The sequence below is a fragment of the Schistocerca serialis genome, chromosome 1 (genome assembly GCF_023864345.2).
Source record: "Schistocerca serialis cubense isolate TAMUIC-IGC-003099 chromosome 1, iqSchSeri2.2, whole genome shotgun sequence".
NCBI lineage: Eukaryota > Metazoa > Arthropoda > Insecta > Orthoptera > Acrididae > Schistocerca > Schistocerca serialis.
This window is the reverse complement of record NC_064638.1, coordinates 416,396,855-416,410,205: the sequence shown is the minus strand read 5'-3', so window position 1 is coordinate 416,410,205 and position 13,351 is coordinate 416,396,855. Positions and strand designations below refer to the sequence as shown.

Sequence of the window (13,351 nt, the reverse complement as noted above, 5' to 3'; positions counted from 1 at the left end):
TTATGAAAAGTTTGCAGTGAAGTTGTTTATATGTACTTGTGGTGGGTATTAAGACATGGTTGCCGCATATGAAATACAGCGAACATATTGAAATTGTTTTTAGTGGTGGAAGGAGAGCAATATCTCTTCTCAGTCCTGAGTAAATAGGTGGTACACACCGTTTTGACATTTGGCCTCAGTGAACTATGACATGCAACAATCCTTGTTAGAGCTGCGCACTAAGCAGATTTGTGGTTCGTGTTTCTCTTTTGAGCATGGTTTATGAAGTCAGTTACCTAAGTTAATATTGCATTATGAGTTATTTTCATTTTAAAACTAGAGGTAGACAATCACAGGTCCAGTGGCAGAGTTACTATATACTGTATACGTAAATTTATCTTGTTTACACTAACAGTTTCATTCATGACACATTCAATAACTATTTTCTTTTGGATATTGTTAAACAAATGTTGTGTGTCCCAGCAAGCAATGAATGAGAAATGGGATTTTGCTGTTGATATAAGTAAAACATTGTGTTCTGGATGCTTTATGCTTACCTGTTTATCTACCTGTTTTTTTACTTACCCTTCCCCTCTTAATGCTGTCAGGTTATATGAAGTAAAACTCCATTTCACATATTTTTGCAATAATTATTACATAACTGTTTGTGTTATCTTTGAAAAAAACATATCTTTTTTTATTTTCCTGGACAAACAATGTTGAAACTGTGCGGTTACAATTGTGAGGTGCTGAAACCCACTGGTTTTTATGTGCAGAAATAGAAACCTTATATTGCAAAAATACAACAATACAAATCACTACATACAATGTTTACTGCAATACAAATCTGCACAACCAGCAGAAGATGTGGAAAACTTTTGACACCATTCCTCTCGCCATTATGCTAAACATGTACACCCAGCATTACATTTTGTGTCCTCATCAATGGGTTTTGCCAGACAGACGTGCATATTCAGTGTTCACTAGGTACTTGCTCATATAAACTCTGTTTTTCAGCTGGGATATACTGCCACATGTGAAGTACAGCTTTCTGCTTGGTACTTTTAACTGACAGAATTTTATCACACAAGTTAGGAAAACCTTTAATGTTATCTAGCAAAAGATTTCTTTTCCCAGCACCTCTCAGCTTCTTTGCAATGATTTGACAAATCCCCAGTTGCTGGATGTTATGAGTTTTTCTAGGTATTAGTGTAGTAGTGTTGTCAGATGGAATATGTAGACAGGTATGCTCAGTTATTTCGACTGAACTTCTGTGCAACTCAAGGTCTTTTGTGCTAAGATCCCTGAAATCCTTTGGGTCCACCTTGCACAGAAGGAGTCTGTTGTCCTTGGCATTGGCAATGATTTGAATCCAGTTTACTGGGTGAAAAGGTATTTTGTTCTTCTCTGTAAGGGCAAAATCTCTATTACAGTAGGAAACAATGCCCTATAATGAGTAATTTCTGCTTAACAGCAGCGAAATATTTATGGATAGTTAGATTATGGAGAAGAGTCACAATATTTTGAACATCTCTCACAAAATCAGCAATGTTTAGACTTACATTCAAATGAAAATCATATGAAAAATGGAAACAAGACACAAAGGAATTACAGACATTGGTTGGGAGTATGATTTAACTCAGTGAGAAAAGTTGAAAATTTGGGCCAGACCTGGATTCAAACCTGGTCTCCTGCTCTCTAGGCAGATGCTCTGATCACCAAGTCATCCAGACACAGTGGTTATCACAACTCCACAGACCACCCTAGCATGTCTCCCGTCTGACCCAAATTTTCAGCTTATCCACACACTACAGATCTAGTGTCCCTTGCCCATTATACTCATTACTCACGGCATTTCGTCAGTTTCCATAGGAGTTCAAGCCTGTTGTGCATCTGCATTGAAGAGATCATTGGCTGTTCTCACTTTAATTATATACACTGATAAGTCCTGCCCAATGTGATGTTGGATGCCACCTGGTATTGTTGTGGGTATGTGATGCGTCAACAAAAGTATATGAGGGGAGCAGACATGGATGGGAATCACCCTAATGAAGAAATGGGCTGCAGATGGGGAAATCCATTGAGATAAGCATCTTTGAGAAAGTACAGATTATTATTATGAAGAGCTTGTGAATGAGTGTCTTGAGAATGGCGAAGTTGATCAAATGTTAATGTGCTAACATCTTGAGCATGTATGGAAAGAGGTAGAAGGACAGTGAAACTACCACTGGGTACTAAATGGTTGGACGTCCTCAACTCTTCATAGAATGTGGGGTTGGGAGGTTTGTCTGCTCTGTAAAGTAGGATGGATGGTGATCTTTGGCAAGTAAGCTGAAAGAGAACAATGCTGGTGCACACGCAAGTGTTTCAGAGCACACCGTTCATTGTACATTGTTGAATGTAGTGCTCCACAATAAACCATCCCTACGTGTTCACATATTGACCTAATGACATCACAATTATGATTGCAATGGGCACAGGATCATTGGGATTCGACTGTTGATCATTGGAAATGTGTCGGCTCTTCAGGTGATCACAGTTTTGCTGCATTAGGTCCCTGGTTGTCTCCACAAATGCCATCGTCAAGATGAACGGTGGCTTGAAACGTGCAGCGTGCCAAGGATGCCAGCTGGTGGGAGCAGGATTACGCTATGGGAGACACTCTGCTCTGGTTGTGTGGAACTTGTGGCGGTAATCGAAGACACGGTGACAGCTGTGAACCACATGCATCTCTTCATGGATGTTGTCTTCCCCAACAATTATGTTATCTTTCACCAGTATAATTGTCCATCTCTCGGAGCCAGAATCATGCTACAGTGTTTTGAGCAGCATTGTAGTGAACTCATGTTTATGTCTCGGCAACTAAATTAGCCTGATGTAAATCATATGTAACCCATCTGGAGCGCTATCGGACACTATCACCACATACACACATCTTCAGCCTGTTATTTATGCGAACTACACAACTTGTGCCAGAATGAGATTTTCCCTCTGCAGCAGTGTGTGCGCTGATATGAAACTTCCTGACAGATTAAAACTGTGTACCGGACCGAGACTCGAACTCGGGACCTTTACACAACTTGTGCAAAGACATCTAATGCTACATACCTCCACAAACCTACCAACAAACTGTCGTCTCTCTGATCTGCAGACTCTGTGATGTATTTAATTCCAAAGATGGACAAACAAGTTGTGAAGCAGGTGGTCATAATGTTTTGGCTCATCAGTGTCTATGTGGTGTTAGTTCTTTCGGACATCTCCAAAAGAACAGACACCACATATATGTAAAAATGGGAATTATGGTCAAAACATTCAATTTCATTGCTTTTTTTCTGCAAACTATCCTTCACTTTGTGTAACGCAATACTGAAACTCCTCTGAGACATTCTGTAAAAACGCTGGAAATTATCGGGATACATGTTCTTTCATTATGTTGAATGTGACATATTTCTTTTTGAAACATAACAAATGTATCCAATATATTCTTTGCTGCTCAACATCTAAGAGTTATAAAAGATCCGTTGCATCTTTGCTTGATGAAAATGACATATTCTGACCCATTCATAGCATGACTGTCCCACGTCTCTCTGACAGTGCCATTTCAGTATGTGAATTTCTCATGTCCCATGTGTGCCACGTCCCTGACTTGACACTGCCAGTGTCTCCACCAGGCCATTTCTGTGTGTATTGGACATTAAGCATTCATGTTGTTTGCAGAACTGTAAATCTCTATTCCTTCTCTTCCTTTTCCATTAGCTAGAATGTTATTACAATCTACGATGTGCCTGCTGTGTGGAGCAGTTTCAATGAAAGACACAGGTTGTAAGGGCTAACAGTTAGAGCTAACATTGACTACCAGCTGTCACTACAGGGAGTTGCAACAAAATAGTACCTTAAATGAGAGTATTCCTAATCTGATAGAAAGTGATTTATTGACATAAGGTCCTGCATGATGATTTCTTCCCTTAACTACTATTACTACCTATTGCTTATCTAGATAAGCCACTTGTGAAGACTCACATATTATAGAAATATCTTGGTGACTAAAAGTCATCATTGGCTACATAGTACTTACACAGCCAGTGTTGACTTTCAGTCATAATGAAGTTGCTGAGATTCATGTGGGCTACAGAATACTGCATGTATAAAACATTCAAATGTTTTTATCAAAGAAACTGAACAGAGAGTTCTTTTCATTGCAAATGGTATTGTGCTGTTCCTGTCTGATAATTTATATGAGCTTCTTACAATGTAATGATACAGTATGTTAAGTTAGTGTTCAAAATCTTTGACGTATGTGTGATGACATTATCACTGATCCTCTATTTTGACCAATATACATCCTTAATTGTCAGTTCCCATTTTGATTATAGTGTAATTTGTAATTAATTCCTAATACACATAGTGTGTTTCAATCTGTTGTTGTTGCAGATATTAGCCTCAGATGGGTTTGGTGCAGCTCTCCACCCCCTACATACATTTGAACCTGCTTACTGTATTTTTTCACATTAAAGAGGGCTTTGACCTCTGATTTTTTATGTGGTGAAATGTCCCCTCTTTTACCCATTTTTGAAGGTTACAATTAGTAAAATCTGTCTGTTAAACAATCTGTTGTGAAGTTGATATTACGAAATTGATAATCAAAGCTTACTCGCGAGAACGCCACTGAACAGGTCCTTTCCTGTATGCTGTACTCTGCACATTGATACCTACGATAAGTGAACAATCCAGTGTCACGTAGCAACGATAGATACAAAATTCAACAACTTAATAAGTGACCTGAATAACTGTCAAAAATTTTCTGATTAATCACATTAAATATAGCACTCAACATGTAGTTGTTACCATGAACCATGGACGTTGGTGGGGAGGCTTGCGTGCCTCAATGATACAGGTAGCCGTACTGTAGGTGCAACCACAATGGAGGGGTATCTGTTAAGAGACCAGAAAAATGGGTGGTTCCTGAAGAGAGGCAGCAGCCTTTTCAGTAGTTGCAGGGGCAACAGTCTGGATGATTGACTGATCTGGCCTTGTAACACTAACCAAAACGGCCGTGCTGTGCTGGTACTTTGAATGGCTGAAAGCAAAGGGAAACTACAGCCATAATTTTTCCCAAGGGTATGCAACTTTATTGTATGGTTAAATGATTATGACATCCTCTTGGTTAAAATATTCTGGAGGTAAAATAGTCCCCCATTTGGATCTCTGGGTGGGGACTACTCAAGAGGACGTTGTTATCAGGAGAAAGAAAACTGCCATTCTAGGGGTCGGAGCATGGAATATCAGATCCCTTAATTGGGTAGGTAGGTTAGAAAATTTAAAAAGGCGAATACAGGGTTACAAAAACAATATCAAATAGGGGTAATGCAGGAGTACGTTTAATAATAATAATAATAATAATAATAATAATAATAACAAAAAGCGAATGCGGGTAAGCTACTACAAACAGCATAGTGAACGCATTATTGTGGCCAAGATAGATACGAAGCCCACGCCTACCACAGTAGCACAAGTTTATATGCCAACTAGCTCCCCAGATGATGAAAAGATTGATGAAATATATAATGAGATAAAAGAAATGATTCAGATAGTGAAGGGAGACAAAAATTTAATAGTCATGGGTGACTGGAATTCGATAGTAGGAAAAGAAAGAGAAGGAAACGTAGTAGGTGAATATGGAATGGAGATAAGGAATGAAAGAGGAAGCCGCCTGGTAGAATACTGCACAGAGCATAACTTCATCATAGCTAACACTTAGCTCAAGAATCATAAAAGAAGGTTGTATACATGGAAGAAGCCTGGAGATACTGAAAGGCTTCAGATAGATTATATAATGGTAAGACAGAGATTTAGGAACCTGGTTTTAAATTGTAAGACATTTCCAGGGGCAGATGTGGTCTCTGACAACAATCTATTGGTTATGAACTGTAGATTAAAACTAAAGAAACTGCAAAAAGGTGGGAATTTAAGGAGATGGGATCTGGATAAACTGACAGAACCAGAGGTTGTGGAGTGTTTCAGGGAGAGCATTAGGGAACGATTGACAAGAATGGGGGAAAGAAATACAGTAGAAGAACATTGGGTAGCTTTGAGAGATGAAGTAGTGAAGGCAGCAGAGGATATCAAGTAGGTAAAAAGATGACGGTTAATAGGAATCCTTGGGTAACAGAAGAGATACTGAATTTAATTGATGAAAGGAGAGAATACAAAAATGCAGTAAAGGAAGCAGGCAAAAAGGAATACAAATGTCTCAAAAATGAGATCAACAGGAAGTGCAAAATGGCTAAGCAGGGATGTCTAGGGGACAAATGTAAGGATGTAGAGGCATATATCACTAGGGGTAAGAGAGATACTGCCTACAGGAAAATTATATAGATATTTGGAGAAAAGAGAGCCACTTGCATGAAAATCAAGAGCTCAGATGGAAACCCAGTTCTAAGCAAAGAAGGGAAAGCAGAAAGGTGGAAGGAGTATATAGAGGGTCTATACAAGGGCGATGTTCTTGAGGATAATATTATGGAAATGGAAGAGGATGTAGATGAAGATGAAATGGGAGATATGATACTACATGAAGAGTTTGACAGAGCACTGAAAGACTTAAGTCGAAACAAGGCCCCGGGAGTAGACAACATTGCATTAGAACTGCTGACAGCCTTGGAAGAGCCATCACTGACAAAACTCTACCATCTGGTGAGCAAGATGTATGAGACAGGCGAAATACCCTCTGACTTCAAGAAGAATATAATAATTCCAATCCCAAAGAAAGCAGGTGTTGACAGATTTGAAAATTACCGAACTATCAGTTTAATAAGCCACGGCTGCAAAATACTAACACGAATTCTTTACAGACGAATGGAAAAACTGGTAGAAGCCAACCTCGGGGAAGATCAGTTTGGATTTCGTAGAAATGTTGGAACATGTGATGCAATACTGACCCTACAACTTATCTTAGAAAATAGATTAAGGAAAGGCGAACCTACATTTCTAGCATTTATAGACTTAGAGAAAACTTTTTGACAGTGTTGACTGGAATACTCTCTTTCAAATTCTGAAGGTGGCAGGGGTAAAATACAGGGAGCAAAAGGCTATTTACAATTTGTACAGAAACCAGATGGCCGGTCCAAGAGTCGAAGGGCATGAAAGGGAAGCAGTGGTTGGGAAGGGAGTGAGACAGGGTTGTAGCCTCTCCCTGATGTTATTCAATCTGTATATTGAGCAAGCAGTAAAGGAAACAAAAGAAAAATTCAGAGTAGGAATTAAAATCCAGGGAGAAGAAATAAAAACCTTGAGGTTTGCCGATGACATTGTAATTCTGTCAGATACAGCAAAGGACCTGGAAGAGAAGCTGAACGGAATGGACAGTGTCTTGAAAGGAGGATATAAGATGAACATCAACAAAAGCAAAACAAGGATAACGGAATGTAGTCGAATTAAATCGGGTGATGCTAAGGGTATTAGATTAGCAAATGAGACACTTAAAGTAGTAAAGGAGTTTTGCTATTTGGGGAGCAAAATAACTGATGACGGTGGAAGTAGAAAGGATATAAAATGTAGACTGGCAATGGCAAGGAAAGTGTTTCTGAAGAAGAGAAATTTGTTAACATCGAGTATAGATTTAAGTGTCAGGAAGTCTTTTCTGAAAGTATTTGTATGGAATATAGCCATGTATGGAAGTGAAACGTGGACGATAAATAGTTTAGACAAAAAGAGAATAGAAGCTTTTGAAATGTGGTGCTACAGAAGAATGCTGAAGATTAGATGGGTAGATCACGTAACTAATGAGGAGGTATTGAATAGGATTGGGGAGAAGAGAAGTTTGTGGCACAACTTGGCTAGAAGAAGGGATCGGTTGCTAGGACATATTCTGAGGCATCAAGGGATCACCAATTTAATATTGGAGGGCAGCGCGGAGTGTAAAAATCGTAGAGGGAGACCAAGAGATGAATACACTAAACAGATTCAGAAGGATGTAGGTTGCCAAAGGTACTGGGAGATGATGAAGCTTGCACAGGTTAGAGTAGCGTGGAGAGATGCGTTAAACCAGTCTCTGGACTGAAGACCACAACAACAACATTAAAAATGTGCAGTGCGTGTAATAATTTGGCCACGTACTGTAGTAGCATTTTTCATTTGGTTAAAGACTACGATCTGGTGGATACATTTTGTGCATAACCCCAAACATTGGTCTGCAATTTATCAACAATGTTTTTATGTCATACATTACCATACACTCAGCTCATAGAAGTCTTTATTAACTGGAAACCTTATGATGTCAAAAAGCATATTAAATTTACATTTACATGTACTGAGTGTTGTACACTAAGGTTGTGTAATACTTGAAGTGAAGTGACACCTTTAAATGCTACTTGTATATGTACAAATACCAAATGAATCTCTGTTGTTGGTATCCTGTTAATGTGGACTAGCCTTTCTATGGCAAGAAAATGAATATAAGTTTGCAGAGGGTCTGATTGTATTACTGTCTGAATAGTCAGAATTCACGATTCCATGGATTCTTTTACGTAGCAGAAGTGTTGGAATGAAAGTGTTATAATCTGCTGTGGATGACAGTACTTCCATTTGACTATCAAGATATGTTCAAAGCAATTAAAAAGTCTCATTTGATGGCATGACATAACAACTTTTCTGTGTACTGTGGCATATATTTGAAAAAAAGGAAAGTTGGTTACAAGTATTACACCCCATCAGCTAGGAATTCATCGTAGATGGAACATTAAAATGTCTTGGACAAGAATGAGGGAGTGGATTGGTTGTGACCTCAGCGAAGGAACTGCCAAAGGCCTTGCCACAGAAGTAACACTGGTTCCTTTCAGATCACCAAAGATAAGTGCTGTAAGGCTTGGCTGGTACTTGGATGGGTCACCATTTGGGTCTGCCAAGTGCTGTTGGCAAGTGGGGTGCACTGGGCTCTTGCGAGGCCAATTGAGGAGCTACTTGATTGAGAAGTTGTGTCACTTGTCACAAAAACTAACAACAGCTGGGAGAGTGGGTGCTGACCATATGACACTCCATGTCCTTATCAGATGATGCCTAAGGTCTGAGGATGACATGGCATATGATCAGTACCATTAGGCCTTCAAAGTCTGCTGAGATGTTGTTTCTTTTGTTTTAATGAATTAAGTATTAAGTATCAGCGAACTTACGTGCAACGATTTATGAAAAATGATAGGGTGACACTATGGGAGTTAGAACCTACCTGCTCTTAAGTATGACTTAACTGCTGTAACATCAGGCCTGATGATCTGTTGGTATAGAAGGTTCCTGGAAACCACGCACCACAGATTTTTTTCAGCCAGCCCTTAACCTAGTCTTCCCCTCGCAGCTATGCGAAGATTCACTAGAAATAACAAGTGGATCAGATTTCATTTCACTCTGTATGTCTCTTTTCGCCAGGGGATGGCTGCAGTATGTCAGGGTCACACAAGTTCCTCCCCCACCCCCTCTTCCTCCCCCACCCCCTCTTCCTCCCCCACCCCCTCTTCCTCCCCCGCCCCCTCTTCCTCCCCCGCCCCCTCTTCCTCCCCCGCCCCCTCTTCCTCCCCCGCCCCCTCTTCCTCCCCCGCCCCCTCTTCCTCCCCCGCCCCCTCTTCCTCCCCCGCCCCCTCTTCCTCCCCCGCCCCCTCTTCCTCCCCCGCCCCCTCTTCCTCCCCCGCCCCCTCTTCCTCCCCCGCCCCCTCTTCCTCCCCCGCCCCCTCTTCCTCCCCCGCCCCCTCTTCCTCCCCCGCCCCCTCTTCCTCCCCCGCCCCCTCTTCCTCCCCCGCCCCCTCTTCCTCCCCCGCCCCCTCTTCCTCCCCCGCCCCCTCTTCCTCCCCCGCCCCCTCTTCCTCCCCCGCCCCCTCATCTCCCCCCCCCCCCCCCGCCCCCTCATCACCCCCCGCACCCTCATCTCACCCCCCCGCCCACTCATCACCCCCCCCGCCCCCTCATCACCCCCCGCCCCTCTTCACACCCCCGCCCCTCTTCACCCCCCCCGCCCCTCTTCCTCCCCTTCCCCTCTTCCTCCCCCCGCCCCTCTTCCTCCCCCCGCCCCTCTTCCTCCCCCCGCCCCTCTTCCTCCCCCCGCCCCTCTTCCTCCCCCCGCCCCTCTTCATCCCCCCGCCCCTCTTCCTCCCCCCGCCCCTCTTCCTCCCCCCGCCCCTCTTCATCCCCCCGCCCCTCTTCCTCCCCCCGTCCCTCTCCCTCCCCCTGCCCCTCTCCCTCCCTTGCCCCTCTCCCTTCTCCCTGCCCCTCTCCTTGGCCCTCTGCCTGGCCCTCTCCCTCTCCCTCTGCTTTTCCCTCCCGCTCCCTCTCCCCCTCCCCTTCCCCCTCCCTGTCTACCCTCTCTCTATCCCCTCCCCTCAGCCTCGCCCTCTGCCTCTCCCCCTCCTACCTCCCTGTGCATACATGTGTTATCGATTTTTTCTTATGCTTGAAATGTGTTCTTTGCTTATAAAAGAATTGACAGTATTTATCTATTAATGATAGTTCCCTCTTTCAGGGCACTCGAGGCACTGGTTAATTTTGCATATAGTGGAAGAGTTGTCATTGACAGCAACAATGTGCAGTCTTTAATGGTTGGTGCATCTTTCCTTGCCCTGCACAAAGTCAGAGATGCATGTGCTGACTTCTTAAAACGGCGGTAAGTATTTATGTGAATGTGTGTTCATGTGGCGTACCTGTAGAAATAAGAAAATGGCAATACAGATATTGTCAATTCTGAAAATTGCTTTACAACTCATTTTTTTCTTTCTTCAAGTATATTTTGTATTGTATTCCATTAGAGCACCTATAAAGCAACATGTAGAATACTGGGTAAATAAGATGGCACCTGACCATTTCTCTGTGTTCTTGCAAATCTAATTCCTGTTTCATAACTTTTATAGAAAATCCATTCATACAAATCTATACTGGGAAGCTGTCCACCACTGTTCTTTGGTCTGGCACACACTTCCTGAAAACTTGAAAATTCAGTGTGAAATTTTGCACTGAATATTGAAACATAATATAGAAATGGCTTCAACCCTCCACAGATGTGTCAAGAAATCTCTGAATGACCTATAGAAAGAACGCACCATTGACCATCAAAAGGTGCATTAAAGATCAAAAGGTGCAAACCTGACTTTCCTAGCAAATTACTCAATATGTTGTTTGTGATAAGTAGCTGGTAAGTTCAAATTTGTGACAACGTGATTAATAAAGAAGAAATCAAGATTGAATTCTTTCAAGGAGTACTAGGAAACAAAGCAGTTGGAAGAGCATCTGTAAATTTAGATATTAATGAATGTAGATACGGAACTGCTGATTCTTTAGCTACAAGAAGTGTTCGAACAGTCACAGAAATAAAAGGGAATATATTTCATAACTTTGAACTGAAACTTTAGGTAATATATTGACTTCTTGAAAAGTTCAGGGGAATGCCTCTAGGTATAATTGTCAGTGACAGCTGATGTTTTACATACAAACTCTAACCATTCTAGAAGCACAATGATTATACCTTGTGAGTTTCTCAAACGTACTTCATAAATTCCTTGCCTGACTTTCATTTTGGGTTGTGCACAGTATCACTTTTTATCTGTAAAAGAATGAAAAGGAAATTGTTGACGAGCATTTAAAGAAGAAACATTAGCTACAAAACCCCTTTTTGAGAAATGCGTGTTGTAGGAAAAATATATGAAGGGAAACTACTCCATTTGTGCTGTTGTGTAAGGGAAATGGGAAAAATCTTTTATTGTAAAGAAACCGATGTATTGCATGCAGTACAAAAATCTCTTTTGAGTGTGTTTAACTTTTTTACTGCACATTCCACGAAACAATTTCAGTGGCTGTTACATCTAGAGAAGAGTATGTGGACAAGTTTAATCAGTAAGCATCAAAGAATGGGCTGTTACTGTCTCCTGGAAATGCTGCTGTTGTGAAATTGTTTGCTTTGCTTTGGCAGAAAAGTTTTACCTAGTCACCAAATCATGATTTCATTTCCAAATTACAGGAGATAAGTGTTGTTATTGTCAGTTGTAGTCTGTAAGAAAAGCTGTTGTCTGTTTAAATCTAATAGACTACTGGTTGCAGATAATTTCACCCTTCAGACAGATGTTTCAATAAGATAGACTTTTAAACGGTGGAACAGACATCAGTAACTAACATCCAAACTCTAACTACTCAAATACTAAACATTAAACTAAACATTAGCAATGCATTTTGTTTGGATTATTGAGGTCTGCTAAGCAGGTAAGGTGACAAGAATTTTTAACTGCAAGGAGAGGAAAAGCCAAAGGGTGTGGGAGATGTTAAAAGAGAGAGATAAATGTTACCTTGCATTAGTCTTCTTCCATCGATCCTGAGGAAAGGGATCTCTGGGCTGTGAAAAAGAAATCACATTAAGTGACATTAAACCTGGTCAGCAGCTGGCTGCCTCAGAGGGTAAGTCAGCACTGATTGTAACATGGAGCAAATAACATGGCCACTACTCTGTCTGGCTATCTGCAGAAAGTGGCAACATTGTATACTGTGGTAGTTCCTGGAGAAATCCCTTTCCCCTTTTTGCGTTTTCGTGCTATGTCTATGCCCCTGTTCTAGTGGTAAACAGCGTATCATCCGAGTGGAATGTCTTGCGGTCAGAACAGCTAGGTACCGAATTTTTTAGAGCACTTTTTGTCTGAGTGCTGTGAAGCCCTGAGTGTAGTGGTTTGCATAGCTACAATATCTTTCACTTTCTGTCACACCGATAATAACAGCTTGGTCCTATAACATTTTTGTGACAGATTTCTTAGCAGATCATCCGGTTTGAATGGCACATGTCAGACCTCTCTGGGATCCAAGAGCTGGCACCCAGCAGCGGATGAGGTAAGGGCACCGAGCGCCCCAGCCCTATATCCAAAGTGTCATCTACTACTCATCACTTTGGAAAGTATAAAATGCTGTACTGTTAAGTGATGCTCCACAAAGAATATCCATGATCTGCGTTTTACTGTCAGTGGGAACAGAGGCAGACAGCCTGTTGTTATATGTTGAGTATTCTATTACACTAATACGCAAGACATGAGTAGGGCTAAAAACTAATTTTATAATTTGTGATCCAATCAGAATATCTGATTGTGTCGCTAATGTTATTATTAATACTTCATATCTTGTTGCCTTTCAGTTTAGAAATGATTCTTCATGCAATTTTTCTTCAGGAATTCATAAGTTTTTGTCAAGTCATGATGAGTAACTGCGATGTAATAGATTTTCCTGTCATTTGATTTCTTGTTGTAAATGTACATGATATATAGTGTGAATACTTTGCTGTGCATTTTCTATAGCAACACAAGCATGCTGCACATTTTGATGTCCACGTATGGATTCGTGGAAGTTGCTAATGGCGATGTCCCCAAAC

At 41.3% G+C, this 13,351-nt stretch overlaps 1 protein-coding gene across 1 annotated transcript in view; it reads left to right on the top strand.

Moving 5' to 3' along the window:
* LOC126471930 (kelch-like protein 18) overlaps positions 1-13,351 on the top strand; it is a 168,401-nt gene that overhangs the window by 26,037 nt on the left and 129,013 nt on the right. The window contains exon 3 of the mRNA XM_050099899.1: positions 10,478-10,618. Within this exon, the coding sequence (XP_049955856.1) occupies positions 10,478-10,618 (141 nt within the window). The remainder of the gene's footprint in view (positions 1-10,477; positions 10,619-13,351) is intronic.